The sequence below is a fragment of the Netta rufina genome, assembly GCF_964035555.1.
Source record: "Netta rufina genome assembly, chromosome: 11".
Lineage (NCBI taxonomy): Eukaryota > Metazoa > Chordata > Aves > Anseriformes > Anatidae > Netta > Netta rufina.
In genome coordinates, this window is record NC_140134.1 from 16,838,500 (window position 1) to 16,858,864 (window position 20,365).

At 39.2% G+C, this 20,365-nt stretch overlaps 1 protein-coding gene across 1 annotated transcript in view; it reads left to right on the forward strand.

Moving 5' to 3' along the window:
- Positions 1–17,009: 17,009 nt before the first annotated feature.
- The window catches only part of MCTP2 (multiple C2 and transmembrane domain containing 2), a gene marked incomplete at its 3' end in the record, with an annotated part of 100,977 nt that continues 97,621 nt past the window's right edge, over positions 17,010–20,365 (forward strand). The window contains exon 1 of the mRNA XM_084293133.1: positions 17,010–17,498. Coding sequence (XP_084149259.1) covers positions 17,025–17,498 — 474 coding nt within the window. The 5' untranslated portion in view covers positions 17,010–17,024. The remainder of the gene's footprint in view (positions 17,499–20,365) is intronic.

The following is a 20,365-nucleotide window of genomic DNA, read 5'->3' on the forward strand; positions in this document are numbered from 1 at the left end:
AAGCGCTGCTGTGCATGATACTCGGACTTAAACGTTCAGACTTGTGTGAGTGTTTTTTTTTCCTGTGAGAAAGTTATGTTGAAGAAATCAAAATTCCTCTTTCCCAGTCCCTTTTCAGTGAACTGATTCATGCCTGTGTATATGTGTTTATTGGAATGGAGTTGACTATTGACGTTAGTTAAAGATATAAGCTACTTAAACAAACAAACAAACAAACATGACAACTGAAAACAAAAAGGAAAAAATACAGAAGTATGTCGACATAGCGAAGTTGTTTTAAAAGCACTTTTAAGGGAGTTTTAGGAAGTAAGCTATTGCATTTGTTTGTTTTTAAAACTTCAGCAACCTGTTCATGTGCTTGTAATGAGAAAAAAATAATTTTTCAGTGATGTTTGCACAGCCATGGCAACTAGTAAGGAGCTGGCTAGTTGGTGGACTTAATGATATGAGAGTTACTCAAAGTGTGCTGGAAGCTGAATTACTGCAATGTGGCTTTAAGAAAATAGAAATTATCACCTGGATATTTTTGCATTTTTTTTTTGGTTATTAAGTTGTAAAATTTGTGAATATGTTGCGGTCATTTTGGCTCATTCTCAGAATGATGCTATTGAGTGGGTAGATTTAGCTGTCAGGATGAATGGGAGTGTTTGAGTAATAATCCTATTTGTTTCATTTCTCGCTGTTGTTCAATACCAATCGTAAAATAGCTTATCAGGCAAATAAGCTTTCATATGATGGAGTCTGAGGGTGGAATTGACATGTGTAGTTCCACTTTGCAATAACTGTGGGAAGAAGAATTTAAAGAATATGGTGCGGAAGGGAAATTTTTAATTTTGTTTCTTAAAATGTTTTTTGGCACACTTCATCATTAATAGTAATAGTAGTGTCAAAAGTATGCTTAACTTTGATTACTTTAGAGAAGCTATCAAACTGTTTGAATTTGTGTGCATTTAAGGTATTCATTATGATACAAGACATCTACAGGGGTACCCACGTACTGTCACAGCCAGTGGAGGTGGGCACTTGAATACAATGTGGGCATCTAAATAATGTGTTTTCCTGCAATTGTCCCCTTTGGCTAAAGCACAACATTGTCTCTGAGGGCTAGAAGTGATGCTTGTTGTGTTGTGTGAGTTAATTGCTTTCACGACTAGATCAACTTCGCTGCAAGCTTTTTTTTTTTTTTTTTTTTTTTTTTTTTTTTACAAGGGCTTTTGCATTTAGTAATGTAAGCAGCTGGTTTCCAGCTGTGCTGATAAAATGCCTTTTACTTGAACAGATAGTTGTTCAAAATACCTGCTCAGGCCAGAAATGCTCCTGAGGAGGCTGCATTTTGGATGCTGAAGCTCACCAGGGCTTGGGGACTCTGGTGAAGCTGCTTTGGGCCTGAGCATGTCTGGGGAATGAGCCTTGTCCTGGGATCTCTTGGTTCCCCCCTGAAGATTTCCAAGCAATAATGTACTTCTGCTTTGTCTGGTTTAGTCTAAATAAAAGCGATTTGCCCACCCTCTCATCTCTAAAGATAATTTCTTCTTGATAGCTGAGTGTTGTTTTGAGGCATTTGCTAGCTGTGGTGAAATGTAACACAGGATGTATGTAGCAACTCGAGCTGCTGTTGTGACTGGAGAACCTCAGGTTTTATCAGTGTTGGTTATTTGCCCCTATACTCTGAACCAATTTTAGTCAGAGGGAGGGCTTTGAATTTTGTTTTTTGGGATGTTTTTGGAAATATGGGGTCTCAGCTCTGTGCTGCTGGGGTAGGGCCTGCTGTCATGGGCAAGAAAGCGGCTTCACCTTGGGAGAGGAGGCTGAAGCACTCCAAATATGCCCTGCATTTCCTCTGCGCTGGTTCCATCCTTGAGAGGAAAATTGCTACTGATTTCCTCAGATTCAGAGGATTTATGTTGGCATCCTTCCCACATTCCCATTTTGCTTCCAGCTGTATTTATTAGACAGCATACTTGTGATAGAAGTCCGCTTTTGAGTGACAGGAATGCTTTTCCCAAATCTATTCCTACCTGAGTTAAGCAGTTAAATGTTCCCTGGGTCCCGGGGGACTGTTTTTCAAAATGAAATTGTTCTTTGCAGGATTATGAGGCTGTCAGAAGCACAAATGCCTTGAACACTGGTTTCAAATTGTGTACCAGTGTAACAGCTGCACCTGAGCATGCCTGTTGATGCTATAAAAATCAAATGTTAGAAGCTGAGAGGATATTTGTGGTTTTGGACAATTCATGTCGCAATCTAGATTTTGTTTTGATGTTCCATATAAATGATACTTCTGAACGAAGACTGCAGGATCACATGCAAAATGCTAAGAGAAACTGGGCTGAGTCTCTTGTGTTTGGTCAAATGGTTGATCGCCTTATTAAATGCTTGGCAACTTCTCACTTGAGGAAATTAGGTTGGGTGTAACTACAGGTTTACCAGCATTGCCACGGAGTGGAGTGATTGCTGCGTGGGCAGTTTTGGTCTAATTTAGGCAGCAATAATAAAGAAATCTTGTTAATGGATGCTTTGTTAGATGCGCTCCATCTTCCCTGGATCTTGTGTAGCATGCAAGTGGTAAGGCCCTATGAAGGCTCAAGTCTGTCTGTCCTGCCCCAAAAGTGCTGAGGACACCACTTCACAAAGCATACCCAACTGTCACGGTGTGCATTAAAGCTCAACTCTCAGTGCTGGGGAAAATACCTGCACGTGTGTACTTTTATTTGCTCTGACTCATCATGTAGCCACTCAGCATTGATGTTGTTCCTAGTTCCTAGTCTAATTTTTAAAAGTATTTGGGAATTACCAGTTTTGTTACTGTTTATCAAAACTGCAGTCCTTACAACACGATCTCACACAACCAATCAAGTTTAAAACACTTGAATTTTTTTTATTTTTTTTCCAACTTAAAAATTACTTGTTTGATTAGACCTAATGAAAGGTTGTGGAAAAGAAGGTGTTAAATAATTAACTTTTCTGGAAACATTCCTAGAATGTTTTGGGGCTTTGATTGTCTTAAACTACATTATAAATTCAGACAAATCAATTACCTCAAAAAAAAAAAAAAAAAAAAAAAAAAAAGAAAAGAATCATACTTTGTATGCCTACTGTGCATGCTAGTTAAGCTGTCCTGATGGCATATCATTAACTAGCCACCGTGATGATCTGTGCTTTTCAATTAAGAGGACTGTTTGGGGAGGATATGGTAGAAGTGGACAAAATCTGAGTGATATGGGATAAATAGAGAATGATTGCATATAATTTCACATAACCCAAGATCTTAAGTGAGACTGATGAGCAAAATTCAGTGATTTCTTTTGAGTTCCTTTTCAATAAAAGGAGATGCTGGTTTGTACAAGCATAATTTATATATGGAACCTATCGCTGTAGGGCATTCCTGTTGCTTAACTTCTAAATGAATTTTAAAAGTTTTAAAGCAAATTCATAGAGAGAAAAAAGTGTGCTAGAACTATTAATCACAAAGATGCAGGTATGATTTCTGGCTGAAGCAGCCCCTAAACCACAGATTCCTGGAAATCAGGAGATTATTTTGCAGGCAGAATCACTGTATAATTTGCTGACCTTATATTCTTTTCACTGAGCATCTGCTTTTGGTCAGAATTAGAGGCAGCTTATTGGTTTAAATCGATATTTGGAGCAATGCAGTCGACTTGCGTGCTATACGGGATAAAAATTTGGATAGGTTATTCTCAGGTCACCACTATGTCCAGAACATTTCCAGGCAAGTGAATGTCAGATATAACTTCAATTTTCAAGCTTAGGGAAAAAACTACAGTACTGTGCTTAATGCTGTTTCTTTACATTTTGATCAATTGGTCGTTCATAACATTCTGTTGAGAATGTGAATTGATTTGATGTTTTGAAAGGCTATATGGTAGCTGCAAATCTCCATTGTTTTATCACTCAAGAAACAATTGGATTATCTTGTGAAAATCAGAAGAATGTTGTGATTTTGTTTTTGATATGTTTCCCTTAAATGCATACTAATTTTCTTTTTCCTTGAAAGAGGCTATTTTTTTTTTTTTAATCTTCACATATTCAGTATGTTGACCTGTAGGCTTTTATATTTACTTATTTTTTTTGCCTTTCTTTCTGAATCTTATGCCACCTCCCCTAAGCCCAGCATCAGGGCTGATAGTGACAAGTTGTGCCTGTGCTTTCCCATTGACTTCAGCTGCTGTCTGCCTAAGGAAAACAGACCCTTGAGCTGGGAGTCTTCAAGGCTGCATGTGGAATTCGTGCTGGAACATTTCCAGCTTGGTCATGCACGTTTCCAGCCTCCCTGTCGCCAGAGAGAACCTCACATGGGTAGGTGGGATGCATGGTGTGAACACCTTTTGTATTACAGAGCTGCCCTTTGGTAATACTTTCTGATGGTCCTTAACTAAAACTAGTTAGCTTGAAGGCTTTCTTCTTGGTTAGAGAACGGTGAGAATTGGAGTTAATTGACACGGAGGGTGACTTTTCTGCCTCCTGTGGTGAGTGGTTGTTTCCTTTGTATTTACACAGATGCCCCTTTGTTAGTTTGTTTTCACTTTCCCACAAGAACAAGTTGCTAAAATACCAGTAAAATAGTAACCAGTAAATACCAGTAAAATACATTTAGAAATCTTTTATTGTTGCTTTGTTTGCCTTCTGGGCCAGGGAAAAAAAAAAAAAAAAAAAAAAAAGAAAAGAAAAGGAATATCTTATTTATATCCTTCCTTTCTGGGAAGTACTTGTACCCTTGACTATTCTTCCTGTTGCCCACTCCTACGAACTCCATTTGTCGTTTGCAAAGTAAATTATGCTTCAGTGGAAACTTTAGGTTAGTACAGAATTCATTATTTTTGGAAATACTTGGAATTGTATAGCTTTGCTGCATTAAAATCAGAGATAAAATCTAATTTGGAAATAAGAGCTCTATCTCCATATAACACCGTAAATTAAGACACAGAAGCATCTCTGTGTTCCCTCCAGTATTTACTAGTAAATGCTTTCCTCTTTGCTCTCTAACAGATTAGAGCTAAGCTAGAAGTAAATTTTGGCTGGGATATGATATATAATCTGGGTTGTTTGGTAATCTCTTAATAGAGACAAATGAAAATGTGATGGCCATACTAACTTGTTTAAGCAGGCATTTGTCTCTAATGTCATTGATGTGGAGGTGGTGATGATCAGGAGCTGTCAACAAGGACAGAAGCAGATGCTCTGAGCTCATATCATGGCTGTGAAATTTTTTTTATAAACCTGGATCATTTGTTTTTAAATGGGAAGGGTTTATCATGCTCTGGCCTTTGAAATTGTATTGCTTACACATTCCCTTCAATGTAAAATCCTATTGAACCTGGTGTTTTTGACAATTTCAAATTAAAATATTCAAATGAATGAAGCAACGTAACTCTGCTTTCCTGGGTTTCAAGTAGAATGTTTTCTGGCCTCTTCCCTCATGGGAAACATCTGCAGAAGCAAATGACAAATCATTAATGTTCATTCAATAGCAGGCTTTGTTCCAGGTTTATTGTACTTGGAAACAATTAACTGTAGGGTTTTGTTTTGTCTTTTTAAAAAATACAAATATTTGGTTTGTTATATATTCTAGTGGATTTCTTAGAAATCTTGCTGCTTTGCATTTATTGTACTTCTGTTAGAACAATCTCCACACTCAAATTTGATAATTCAATCAAGAAATTGTGATAGTATCTCCATGGTTGGAGTGTGATTATTTTTTGTGTATAAGTGGCAGCATTATGTTCAACTTTGTAAAGCCATCATTTAAGATGTAATGAGCTTTACATCTTAAATGATGTAGTAGGCGAACATATGAGTTTTGAATTGGAGCCTTTCTTCAACTTCAGGAAAGATTCGGGTTTCTAACGCCTACCAAATGATGCATTGTAGTAACATCTAGCAAAAAAATCTATCTAGCCTTTGATAATAATGTAATGAAAGTTGAGGAAGATTGAGCTTTCATCTACTTAGGTGCAAAATTTGAACCAGAAACCTCCTAATCTATTTAGCTAACTGTGGGCAGTTCCCATTTCAGGACGCTTGTCAAATGTCAGATTAGTGACTCTTGGCTGTATCTGCTACATGCATGTAAAGGGAATCTGAATAGCTCTTAAATCCATTAAAAGCATTACTACATTTTGGAAGTTTTTTTTTTTTTTTTTTTTTTTTTTTCTCACAGCTGTTGCAAAAGTTTTGTTTATGAGCTCTAATTTGTTTTACTCCATGAGCAAATACAGGAAATTGTATGATTATAATAGCCAAACTAAAATGCCTTTTAGTTAGTATTCACCAGAACTAAACGACGATTCATCAACTCTGCTTTTTGTTTGTTAATTATAGGCAAAGTTATCATAATTTATGCGTTTAAAATTTAGTTTGAGAATATCTGAAGGGGACATGGTGATGACAAGTGGACTGGTCAGTTTGATCTGCACAAAAACGTCCTGCCTGGAGCCATGTATACATGACAGGAGAGTTAAGAAAGCCCCACAGTGGTGACACAGTTTACAAATGAGCAGTTGGGCAGCATGAGAAAGGTGCTGCAGGTAGGCTGAAGGGAAGACATTTAAAGTTTAGCAAAATTTAAACATCACCTTCCTGTCCATGACAAACTTATCCCAGATGAATGGAGGCTGAGATGTTTTTAAGGGCTGTGTAATGTGTTTGTGTTTTTTCATGATAGAGTAGTTCGATTTGGAACGTCTTCATGGGCCCACCATGTGGATACAGCATGTGGCTGCCAGGTGCTCTCTGTTTGGATCTAGGATTTGTGTTCTTTAGTCAGTCTTGTTTAATCGAAATGGAATAAAATCCTGCAAACTCTGGCTCTGAATAGACCATCTCTTGAATAATAGCATTTTAAATATTTTTTTTTATGTTGATATTTAGGTGTCTTGTGCCAACAGAAGAGGTAATCACCCTTTCCCTTGACGGTGTACGGTGAGAATGAATAATGCTTTTAAAGATGCTCTTCAGTTTTGCCATGAATCACTGGTCCATATCAGCATTCCTCAAAGCATGGGGTGTTTCCTTTGTCCTTCTATCCCAAAAAGCATTTAAGGGAGGTATAAATGAGGACTGCATTGCACTGAGGATGCTGAAGTGAGGTAGGCATTGGGATATTGAATGCTTCTGTGTGATACCTACCTTAGCCTTAATTTTGGGATGGCCCTAGCAGCTGGTTCTCTGGCAGACACCAGCAAGGCATGCAGTGTAAAATCAGAGAAGCCCTTACTGGCTCCCCAGAGAGGACTGAATATTTTGCTAAATTCTGAGTTTAAACCAGAAAACACTGAAGAAAGTTGCCCGTGACATCAGATCGAATGACAAGAATGCTGGTACAATGTCAGTGAGCCTAATTCCTACAGAAAAGCTGCCTTTTTTGCAGTGATGGAAAAGATGTGCAAAATCAAAGCTCCAGAGAGGGTTTGTCATATGAGCCAAATACCTCAGAAGAGCTGAAAAATTAAAATTTTAAATGGCTGTACTGTAGTGTCAAGGCTTTCTGAACTTCTGCAGCTAAAGTCCTGAATGGGTTGCTTCATCCTTGCATGGGATAGCAGCAAACTCTTCTATTTTGATTTTGACCTTTTTATTCAAACTTCTAATAGTCACTGGAATTACAGTGTGGGTTTTTTTTGAATGATGTTAGCATTTACAGGCTTCAGCTTTAGGAAAGTGAAGTCCCACTGTGAAGACTTGGGAAGTGTCAGTGTGTAATTTGCGAACAAATATGAGTTAAATTTACCAACTTTATCTGATCTTCTTAATGGGAAAATCAGGCTGTAACAGAACCCAGAGACAAGTTACGTTTCTTGTGCCAGGAGGCTGTAAACTCAAATGGTGTATGGAAAGATAAACCTCAAAGCTGTTTCACTTCTGTGAGAAATGCATTTAGAGAGACCTGTGCTGGCATACGTTTAGTTGGTATAATTTAAAAAAAAATGTTTAAAGGGGTCATTGGGTTTATGCTGACATTTGTGTACTGTCATTTTACTGACTTTAGGGGGAACAATGTGACTTTGTACATGTATTTTTAGTTGCATGCTTTGGCTCCTTTGTGTTTAAAGTACTGAGTTATTGTCTGTCTGGGATGAAATCCACTCTCCAGAGTGACTTCTATGAATAAGTAGCATTGAGCTCCTTTAGCTCAGGCTAAAGGTATACTGATGCACGTGCTCGCTTTTCCATCATACAACAGCCTTGCTTCTTACCCAGAAGCCAGGTTGGTGTAAGCAAGAGAAATTTTCTTGGCATTAGTGATTAGTTTATTTGCATCTCTTTTCTATGTTGTTTGTAACCAGAGTAGATATTTTGCTGCTTATCTTCATAAAGTTAGCAATATAACATATGTTTTAGTCTCCTCTAAATTACTGTAATTTTTAAAAGCATATCTTATTGCTGATTGTTAAAAACTTCTCCTAAAATAGCCATTTTTCTACCTAGCATTACTGATCCTTACTGCCATGTACCCAATGAACGCAAAAACAAAGATTTCAAAGATTTTTATTTTCAGTAGTTGTTCCCTAGTAACTTTCTGCACTTGCCTTGGTATTTTCCTTAATTTCTTATCTCTTTTTAAATTAAATTTTAGGATATCTGAGACAAACTATGAAGCCTACTAAAATGTTCACGTATTGGTTATATGCTTAAATTACGATGACTGTAACATGGGCATAAGCATGGGCATAAGTGTGTTCTGCACAGTCATAGTTGATTTCTTGGGTATTTGGGAAACATTGTGTCTTCCGGTAATCCTGCCCTAGAAAAATATGTCCATGAGAGGTGTTTTTTTATTTTTGTTCTTTTCCTTCACATAAATACTTTTTTATGAAATTTATAATCTGTAGGTCAGAAGCTTACTTATTGTGGCTATGAATAAGCGCCCTCTGAGTGGAGGATCTGATGACTGCTTTGTTGAATGCTGAAGATTTGTTTTATTCTTCATTTGGACATCGTTGTGCTTCTCTCAGGCTCTCTGTTTCACTTGTGGTCATGGTGTCAGCCATCACACATCTGTGTGCTGTCAGCTAGTCACAAGATGCGCTTTGGGTTACATGACAGCATGAGAGATGGCACTGAAATGCTCAAACATTTGGTTTCACCAAAGGCTTCCTAGGATTTTTTTTTTCTGTGGGGCTTTTCCAATCTCTCAGCTTTCCCAATGGCAATGAACAGCTTCAGATACTTAAATGCAATGATTCGCTGTAAGGAGGCTGGAGGTTTTCACGGAAATTGAGGACTTTTAGTGATGAATTTCCTCATTCAGCGGCACTATGACACGTAAACCTCTATTTTCTTGAGTTGTCTTTGGCTTCCTGCCTTTGTGAATTAAGAAACTGTAAAAACACTCTGTAATTTTTATCTACAGATATACCCAAGCCATGCGGAGATGTTAAATGTGAAAGGACATTTAATCATACAGGTTAGTACAGATCCAGAGTAACGTGACCTCTCCTGTGTACCTGGCATTCACCGTGAGCTCTGGCCCTGGCACGTGCCGTGTTGCTGCTGGGAAGAGGGACACGTTGTGGTACAGAAGGTGGCATACTGTAACAGCTGCCTTACTGCTGCCTTTTGTCCTGCTCAGTTCCAGTTAGCATCAGGACGTTTTTTCTGATTGAAGTGTTCACTTTATGCCTCTCTGGCAAATAGTCCTTAAAGAATCATGCAGAGCTTTTTCCTCTATGGCCACTGAGTTTTGATGAGTAATTTGGCAATTACGGTATTTATTTAGGGAGCAATGCAGGAACATGCACAAGTAATTTGCATATAAACAAAACCTTTTTTTTTTTTTTTTTTTTTTTTTTAATGTGACTTCAGTGCTAGTAAAAGGCACTGGCTCACTTGGCCTCCAGTGGAAATGAGTCTCCAGTTTCCTTCCTAGGTTTGTTTTCCCTGAAAGTTATGAAGAGGCATGATCTATTTCTGTGCACCTCTTGTTATAAAAATATACCTTTTGTTATGAGAGAGGTGAATGAAGGCTCGAAGGAGAGAGTGAGCTGTGAGGAGGCCGCAGGGCTGGATTCCTGCAGGAACTCCTCCAGACAGGCACTGACTCCAGCTTGTGGCTCCCTGCCTCGTTCCTCATCTTGAGTTGCTCCTCACTTAAGCCCCGATAAGCCCATTATTTTTTCCTTTATTTTATAAGGCCACTTATCTCACTTTTAGTCAATAACGACTGACATCCCCCATCACTCTTTCACCTTTCTACTCATCAGCTTTCCCTCTTCCCCTGCTCTTTGAGGTGCTCTGCTCCAGGTACCACCTTTCCAGGGATCACCTGGTATGGTTGGGAGCAATGAGGCAAGTTAGAAAATATATCCAATGGCAAAGAAACAACCTGCCTGCTGGCTTGGTCTCTGCACGTGGCACAGTGCCTTCCGACGGCAGCATCTGTTGCTCCAGGATCTTGGAGTCTGGTTTGATGTGCGTATCCCCTACCGAGATACAGGGCTGCAGGAGACAGATCTTCATGTGAGTGGGAAGGTCTGGTACTTGTCAGGTGATGGCACTGTAAAGAATATATGCAATTATACCAGCTCGTTACAATCCTGTGAGTTAGATTGAGAGGGGCCTCTGGCTTGCATGGGTACAATTACAAGTGACAATATTTTGAAGGAAGCTGAAGGAGTTGGAGGGACCTTGCGAAATATTTTTAGAAAAATGCACCCAAACACTTCCTCCTTCATTTCCTCCATGAATACTCATTTTTTCTTCTGTTTTAGAATACACAGAAACAAACCGAAAGCAATACTTTTACAAGCTGGAGTCAGGTGCAGGTTTTTTTTTTTTTTTTTTTTTTTTTCAGTAACTTTCACTATCAGATGCTATTTTAATATGCTTGTAGCAGCTGGTAGTTCTGTTACTTCTTGTAGTTACTGTCTGCTGATAAATGTTGAGAAGAAAGCTCTTTAGATTGTGCAAAAGAGTCTCTGAGGAGTTGGAGCATCCTCATGTTCCTCTCTTGTGTGAAAAGTGGAGGAAGATGTGTGCCCATTTCTTGTTTTTGTGAAAGATGGAGGTCATCGTGTTTGAACCAATTAAAAAATGAAAAGGCAAGCATGGAATCCAAACGCCCACAGCTGGAAAACCCAGGGACCTGTGGAGGATTTAGGTACAACAATAAACATAGCTAAGAAGAGCATTATTCAAGATGTTTCTATTATCTGCATGGGATAAACAAGCTTTTTGTAAGATTCACATTTACCTTTAATATTATTGATGCCTTTCTACAGCAAAGACTGTAGATTTCTTCCAGCTTACATCAAGAAAATAAGTTAGGTTTCTTTTGGACTTCTTAGTTCTATTCAAGCATTGAAGCATGCAAAATTGTCTTTTATGAAACACTTGCACTAACTTGTTTGACAGCATCAAGTCACATTTTTATTTTTAAAATTTACCCTTGCAGTATGCTTTGCAAAGGAATCTGTAGAAATAGAAGAGCAGAATCTGCCTCAATGGACTCACATTATTTGAAGCCCAGCAAGGGAAGCTTAAGCCCAGCTGCAATGGTGAGATTTGGAAGCTGGCCAAGGCATGACCCTGCTTTTGCAGCAAGCCGCCTGTGCAATGAAGACGTTAGCTACACTTCAGCAGTGTGCTCCCTTTGATGCTTGTTAGTACTAAAAATAATTCTAACACTGATTTCCCCGGGGTAATTAGCCTGTGCAGAGTCAGACTGAGATTAGACTTTTTCTGGTGCTGTGGCAAATTTTAGCTCAGGTATTTACCCTGTGCTGTCGGACAGAGATGCAGGAAGAAAAGTCTGTCTCACTTGTTCTGTGTCATGATGTAGCTCTCTAATTCAGTGGCCCTCGGTAGCTTGTGTGATCACGGTCAGAGGAGCAGCCACAGGTCAGCCTTTTGTTTCGGACTTGTTTTACCTGCCAAGGAAGTGGTTGAAGGGGTTGATAACCTAAGGGACATCCTGCCCATGGTGAAGTATGCAGTTTTCTTTTTAATGTTTTAAGTATTGTATACGAGTTTAACTCGTGCTGCATTTAGAGTATTCCAGGAGAAACTAGTAGCTCTGAGCAAAGCTGGGCTTTGTGGAGATGTATAGATATTTTCTTATCTCTGTGGTTGATGATGCTTATGACTAAGTATTGCATTGCCAGATAAATGACTGAAATAAGCTACTGCAAAGAAGGAAGCATAGGTTTATTTTTCTGAAGTAATTCTGCTCTCAGTTGTAAAGCTTCACACTCGACTGAAGTTCCATATGCAGTGCTGAGGAAAAACCTGGGACACTTTATACAATGCTACAGAAGTAACCAGCCTGCACATACAGTTGTTTAACCAGCAGAGAGTTTTTTTTTTTCCTTATATTTTCCTTATTTCTCCCAGGGAGGAATGGTTTAATTTGTGGCTGCTAGTGCAGATGGCTGGGATTTGTAGGAAAAGTGTAATTAGCTTTGCTTGAAAGTTGTGTAATGTAGGTTTTATGCCAGTGCCTGCTGTGCAGGCAGAGATTAGGGGGAGTATTTTACACTAGAACAGCCAGAATCAATGGAGGTTTTATAGCAAGGGAGTTCTGTTAGTTTGTTGTCCAGCGGGAACCTATGTTAAGATGCATGCAACTGAAGAATATCTTCCTAACATCCTCTAACACGTTACCCTTTCCAGCTACACTGGGTTGAAATGTTGGCCAGCATTTGGTTGGAGCTGAGAGCATACTGACTGAATTACAGATTATGAACATTGTTGGCACGCTGACTGACCCAACATTCACACTTTAACTGGAGAAGTAAATTGAGCACAGTGATTACCGGATTTATGAAGGTTGTAATAGTGGCGGCGGTGTGCTCAATTGTGTTTTTATCTTTTTGCTGGCTGTGAGGACGCCTCTGAAAGGCTTTAGCGGGGAGCATTTCAGGGCTGCTTCAGTGAGCATTAAGCACTTTGGGTGTGCAGAGAATGATTACTTAAAGTGAAGAAAGACAAACATGTTCTGTAATTTCCAATATTTAAATCAATTTGGTTTTGTTTCCCCACTTATTTGGGATATTATTCACTTTTATAGTATTTTTTTGTCATGTAGTATTTCTCACTTGTGTTTCTTCTGGCTTCCTGACAAAATAGTATGTGAAGTGAAATTGCAGGATGATTTCTCTAGGCTTTCAATAACTTCTGAAATCTCTCACAGCCACCTGTTAGAACACCTAAAAAATCATATAACTCTGAATATTATAACCACTTAAGGGAGTAAGTAGAGTGTGTTACAGTGAGAGAGACCAAAACGTTATTTAAAAAAAAAAAAAAAAAAAAAAAAGTAATCCTGAAGACTGTAGTTAGAAGATACTTAAGGGAGAATAAAATACTAGAAATTAGTAACATCAGTCAGATGGTGAGCTGTGACCAGTTTTGCTGTCATGAATCTTTTCTTTCTTGCTCCTACTGCCCCCAAAAGAGGAGACACAGCAAAAGAACAGGCTGTAATAAAAATGACAGGTGCAATCCAAAAGTGTCTCTCTGAAGGAAGAGATTAAGCTATAGGGATTGCTCTGAGCTTTAGCAGCATATTACAGAGTAAGCTGAAGAAGATAGACTGATTATTATTTTTTTTAATTTATATCTTATTATGTAACAAGGAGCCATTCAATTAAAAACAACCAAGTTAAAATTGATAACAGGAAATGTTTCTCAGGATATTGTTTGCAGCTCTATAGGACAATGTGCCATTGATGCAAGGAAAGAATAAAGAGGCCACGCTCAGACCAGCAATTTGGCAAAGTACGCCTTTCAACATGTCTGCTCGGGGAATCTCAGGTGATAGGCTTGGCACTAAACTTCTGAGACAGTGGAAGGAAAAGGAAAAGGTGCTGGCCTGTGGCGGATAAGGAGTATGTGAGCAACATGTTGACACAAAGAACATGTTTTTTACAAGAAACAGGGAATTTCTCTCTCTTTAAAATGATGTGCCTCTGTTGATGCTGCTCAGTATGGAAAAGGAAAGTGGAGGAAAACTCATGGAGTAAGAAAGAACAGACTGGCTTAATTAGTGGTGTGGTTTAATGTTCACAAGAGCTCGTGTGCTCATTCAGGGAAACATCTGAACATGTGAATGTTTATTTTTGGGGTGGGTGTACCCCCAAAAGCCTGGCACACCTATCTCCAGCACTGCACCAGGGTGGTGGTCCCCATCCCTCGTCTTCCACTGATGTCTCCAGGGCATAAATTTCTGCTCACGGGGGTGGTTTTGTGTTGTTTTTCTTTGTAAACTGGGGAAGTGAAAAAAGTGCCAGGCTGGCTGGCAGATGTCAAAGTGCATTTGCCCTTCAGACTGTATTTACCCTTTTTGTATAAAATCACAACACTTGCAGTAATGTATGTATTTTTGTGTATTACAACAGTCGTTTGGATTAATTTGCTTGTCTTTACAATATTTATAAAATGAAAGTTACAGTTGCAGCAGGCGTGTGGGTGTATAGGTTCGGAGGTGGAGTATGGCCAAACCCTTCGGCAATCCAGGGCTGGGTTGAACAGCTTCTCCTCTGGCCTCAGTTCAAGCAGCCTTGTGCTCCTTCACACAGCAAATATTGCCACTGTTAACCCAGCATAGGAGCTGCTGAGCTGCTTGAGCTATCCCTGCTGTCCTGACCAACCAAAACCCAGAAACCTTTCCCCTGTTTTTTTTTTTTTTTTTTTTTTTTTTTTTTTTTTTTTTCCTCCACTGTGATTCTGTCTGGCTTGAGGAAACCTGCTCGTGATGAGTCAAGTGCCAGTGGGGCTCAGAAATACCCCATGGCCTTCAGACCATCCTTGCTGAATGGGCATTTCTATGAAAAAACAACTGGAGGAATGTAACTACAAAACCTACAGGAACTAGCCTGCTGCTAGGAAACAAAATCTCAAAGCAAACAAAGTAAGAACGACAGCAGTGGGCCATCAAAACGAGAGGGGTGGAGAATAACAGGAAAGGAATGGGAAGCAGTAAGAGCCTTGGGAGGCGAATGTTGTGAGCTGGTTCCTGCCTTTATCCATGATGGCTTTGCTTTGGAAGGCTTCTGGGCAGGCGGAGTGGAGGCCACTGGCAGGAGACAGTTGTTTCAACGAATGCCAACAGTGGTATTTCATAACGTTTTGTGCAACTGTGTTTACCCTAGTAATTTCTCTTGAGGTACAATGCTACCAAGAAGGCCTGCAACTTCCTTGTCAAATTTTTATTTAAAGAACGAAGAACCTAGGTCAAGGCTATCAGCCAAGGTGAGCACGGCTCGCACAGGGCATCAGGTGCTTCTTCACCATGGGCATCCCTGTATATCTGGTCAAATGTGTTCAGGTTTGCATTTATTTCTTCTCTCTCTGGTACATTTGGTTCAGAAATGTTTTTGCTTCTTCGTGATGTGAAGAAAAAATAATTCTAGTTGTCCATGTGCACTTTGATATTAGGTTTGTCTATAGGAGCTAGGGGTGAAAATCCTGTGTTTAGCTGATGTGTCTATACTAGCACACATTCCTATGTGGGCAAAATTTGGTATTGCTTTGTTGAATGCATGTAGTGCCAAAATAGCTTATTATTTTTCGAATTGACTGTAACTATTATGATAGCAAGCATTTATATTGCAATATAAATGAGGGTAGGAGGGATTGTGTAGCTTTAGTTATGCAGTAATACAGTTAAAGACTTTTGTAGATGCCTGAACACTGCAAATGTGGTGGGGATAGTCATAAATTTAAATAAGTTGTTAAGAAACTGCCTGGGCAACCTCATTCAAACTAATGAAATATAAGAGTAGATGTCTTGGAGAGCAGACAGTGATTTCTCTATCTGGGTTTATGCATCAGTTGTATTTCTATTGTCTACTCTGGTATTTTCCATCAATATAGGGTAATAATGGGATGAGTTATTTTTGGTCAGCTAAGCAATTTGGTCAACTGTGTGCATTTAAATGTGCTCTGATTTTTGGAAGCAGAAATATAGAATTTAACAGGTATCCATTGCTAATGATATAGGTATGTGCTATAAGCTCTGTGTCTTTGTTGACAGTAAGAGTAAATCTGCAAGTTTCATATTTTTTTTTTTTTCTTAACAACTGTGGATGATGGTTTGACTGTCTTTGCTTTACAGAATAAGGATGGTTGCTCAGATGCTAACTCCAAAAAACACAGTCTGTGAGGATATTCCTGTGCACAGATGCGTCCATTCAACCATTGTCTTACAATGCAGATTCAGTAGGTGATTTTGGAACTTTTCTTCGTGCCCTTCACTATTGTAGAAGTGTTCAACATGAATCAATTTAAAGACAAAACTCCACCAGCCAGGTTTTCAAAATCTGTGATTTCTTATGTCATTTTTGTCCTCATTTTCTCTGAACTGCCTTCTTTATGAGGTAAATTAATTCTTCAGAGGTGACTACTGCTGATAGTAGGTAACATGAGGGTGTATTTTGGGGTGTCTTAGTTGGGATTTCTAATGCTATAGGTGATCTCTTCTGCCTTCTTCATTTAGTTTGTGGAGCTGATTTTTGTGTGCTTGTCCTCTGGTAAGTTATGGAAAAATCCTCACAGTCTAAGAAAGAACAAAGAAAATGTATGTAGACTGAAAAATCATCATCAGAAATCACAGTGACAGCTTTGCCAGCATTTTTTTTGTGTGCTAGAATTATGATTTAAATTCCGTCAGTAAGTTTTGTTTAGAAGCAGTTTCAAACGAGATAAATTTTTTTTTTTTTTTTCAAACCGGGACTTGGCAGAAGTGATATAACATGTTCTCATAGCAATCATAAAGCAGTGGACAGACATTGCATTTTAGTATAGGATTAAATACTTGTTCTGGCTGTTTTCCTTGTAAACAATCAAACCTACCTACCAGATTGTATTGGGAAGCACTTACTAATGCTTTGCTTTTACTGTTGAGAAAAATGACTGAAAGTTTTAAGATGAGGCAATGTGAATCATAACCTTCAGCGGTTGTTAGTTTTCCTGACTGACTTGCTTTCTTCCTACGTTCCTTTTAGTCACCCCAGGAATCGCTGATGCTGTTTTGTACCAGAGGCATTGCTGAGGTCCCGTGTGCAGCAATGGACTTGGATAAGCCATCCGTCTGGGGATCCCTGAAGCAGAGAACAAGGCCGTTCCTGCAAAACTTAAGCACAAGGAAGACGAAGAAGAGATCCAGCAAGATGGTGGTGAGCAAGGTCCGCTCGCTGGACCGACGCCTCAGTGTGTCAGTGCCTGACATGCTGGAGGTGGAGACTATCACAGAAGAAGAAACGACGTATACGAGCACTCAGGTCCTGTCAGGAGACTCCCCCAGCAACCTCCCCAGGCCTGTGGTGTCTCTGAAAAGCAGAAACGCATCGGTGAGGCCAGCAGGAGGGGACTGGCCATGGCCAAGGCAGTCGACTGCACGCACGGAGGGGGATGTGGCCTGCTCGGATGCACTTGTGGCAGAAGGCCCCACACCTGAGGGGAAACGGCCGTCCAGTGATGACCTTCTTGAGCTGCTGCAGAGAGCCCGACTGAGCAATGACCTGGCAGATGAGATGATGGAGGTGAGGGGCTTGGGTGATGACCAAGCTGAGTGGCCCTCTTGAACCAGACTGGGTTATGAAGGGGTGGAGAAGAGGGACCACTTGCGAGGTATAAGGGTTAAAAAATAGCATAAACCCAATGTGTTATATATATTTTTGAGGCCAAATTCAGATATCCTTTCTGTCATTGTGGAGCTGCAAAATTAACCACACTTCGATTTTTTTTTTTTTTTTTGGCAAATCTATGATACTTCAGATTGTTCAGAGATGTTGGAATTGCTTACTTAGGTCAAAAGTAGCTGTAGCTTTCTGAGCTCTGAAACATACTGCTGTCTGATGCACTTGTAGAATTCTTTTTAATTAATATAACTTACTAGGACTGCTGTAGCAAAACCAACTTACTGCCCACTCAAGGTCCAGCTGAAGGCAAGAGGTGAAAGATGAAGGGTGAAGCGAACTCTGCCAACACCTGGAATTAGTCAAAATGAATGTGTGGTGGAATGCAGTGGGTGTGTGGAACTTGCTCAGGGCTGTCCTTTGGGTTTGGTTTGTGATTAATTAGAGGAGGTGTAAAATCAAAATACTTGGTCTGAATTCCCCATCTTGTTCCCCTTCTTTCCTTTCTTACCACTTTTGTGGTCAGTGCTTCTGTGGCTGGACATAATGTCCCAAGAACAGGAGGATCCAAGTCCAACATGCTTTGAATTTGACATGAAACAGTAAATCCTGCCTGGCCAGAGCAAAGTGGCAAATCTATGGAGTCACATGGTAGCTTTATAAGACAAACAGGTGAAGGTTGTGGCTGTCTGAAACATTGTAGGCAAAATTTTTTTTGTTTGTGGAAATCTGTTTCCTTCTGAGTTGAGTTTTCACTAGGAAAGTTAGGTTTTGAGCTAAGTTTTGAGGTTGTTTTCCCATAAATTAAGTGTTGCAGGTATGGCAGCTGATTTTCTGAGTCATCCAAGATGTAAAAATGGAAAACAGACGCTTAGGTTTAAAGCTCTCCTTTGGAAGTGGCTTTCACAGGTGAATTAACATCTTTAACAAAATTATGATCAGTGCTACTATAAGGAAAATGGTCTTTTATGATATAAAACTTGTTCTCTATCTCTGTGCATTCTTATCAAAGCAATGTTATCTCCCCTGTGAAGCAACAGATCACAGTGTTAGCTAGTGAACATCACTTCTGTTGCTAAATTTTAAACATGTTAGCTTAAAATTTATATCAACTCAGGTTAATCAGCATAAAGTAGGTTGGATAATCATTATTTTAGGAGCTTGCTTCCAGGTTTTTTTAATGTTATCAGCAGTTCTTTTCTGCTGTTGTAGACCAACAAATTCCAACCTAAAATTTAGCAACTGTATTTGCAGCAGCACCAAAATTAATCCCAAATTCTGCTTGACTTTTGGGCAAGCTAAGCACTTCAGCAGAAAGTGGTAACTGTATAATGATGGAATAGATTAATTTCAAGTTTCCTCCAGACGCATAGCAATCTGTCTGTCTTATTCTCTGTAGCATTTATATCATTCCCAAAATGTGTTTGTGCATCTAAATCATTTAATATTTACTTTCATGCCAAACCCTATCTCTGTGTGAAGATCTTACCTCCATTCCTGTAATCTGCCTCCAATAACTTTTAAATGCAGAAAGATTTTTCTAAATATCTTGTAGCAGAATGAAGCAAATGAAAGTAGAAATAGATAAGGAATATTAAACTCAATTATTTTCAAAGTTTGGTTCTTATTCTTCATTGAACAACCATGAAATCTTTAGTCTGAGCCCCTCTGATGGGGACAGCTTGTTGTGCATGTTATTGGTGTTCTAATACTAGGTGGGGTTGCTGCAGAGAGCACAGCACGACAATTACTTGCATCATTCTTTTGTGAACATCATTCACTGATTAGTGAGGTAAATCAGAAGGAAGGCAGGCAGATCCCTGGAACAAAATAAACTAAAAAAAGAAAAGATGTAGGTTGAGCTTTTTTCCCCCTGAATTGCCTGTCACATGCCACCTACTCATTTCCTGGTTTTCTTTGGTCACCCAGTACCATGAGATACTTTCTGAGCCTCATACCTAAGCTCAGTGTGGGGTTGTGGTTTTTACACCGTTCTGAATGCTCAACACAGAGCCGTTGGTGCTGGGAGCATTCCATCTTCAGTAGAAGTTCTCACTGCTCACATTGCATTTCCATTTGCCAAAAGATTAACTTTATTTGTCCTCTGTAGTCGCGGTATGCAGATTGAAAGAGCAGAGGAGTAACTGAAGTTGTGTTGAACCCCTGCCTGATTTGTTCAGATTGCAAAGGACACTGTTGATGTCACTTTTTGCTGTTGCTTTTTGTCCGTGGTCACGCGTCATTACTGAAGTGCACTAACACCATTTCTTCATCTAACACCTTGCTGTGAGTCAGTAGCAACCCAAAGGCCCGTCTGGTTGATGATACACTCAGTGCACTTGTATTTTGAATCATTCTTGGCCTTGAACAAATAAGAAGAGGAGGTAGAGGTTGTAAACCCTGCCAGGAGGAAAGTTTTACTCGTTTGTATATATTCATGCATATGCTAACGTTTTATTTTTTTGCACACAGATTTGCAGCTATGACCCTGTTGATGAATGTGGTGCTGTTTGCTTGTATTAAGTTCAGAAATATTACTGTAGTTAGATAAAATCAAGATTTCAGGACAGTATTTTTGGCTAGACTTTTATGTATATTCAATGATCTCATTGCAATCAGCTACATAGAGTAATAGTGCTTCACTTTATATGGAGATAACATGAAAAACAAGCTATTTTTATTCAATTTCTATCCATATAATACAAGTAAAGAAAGAATAAACAACAAATACGAATGCATAACTTTGAGGATGGATTTTTTATTGTAAAAGA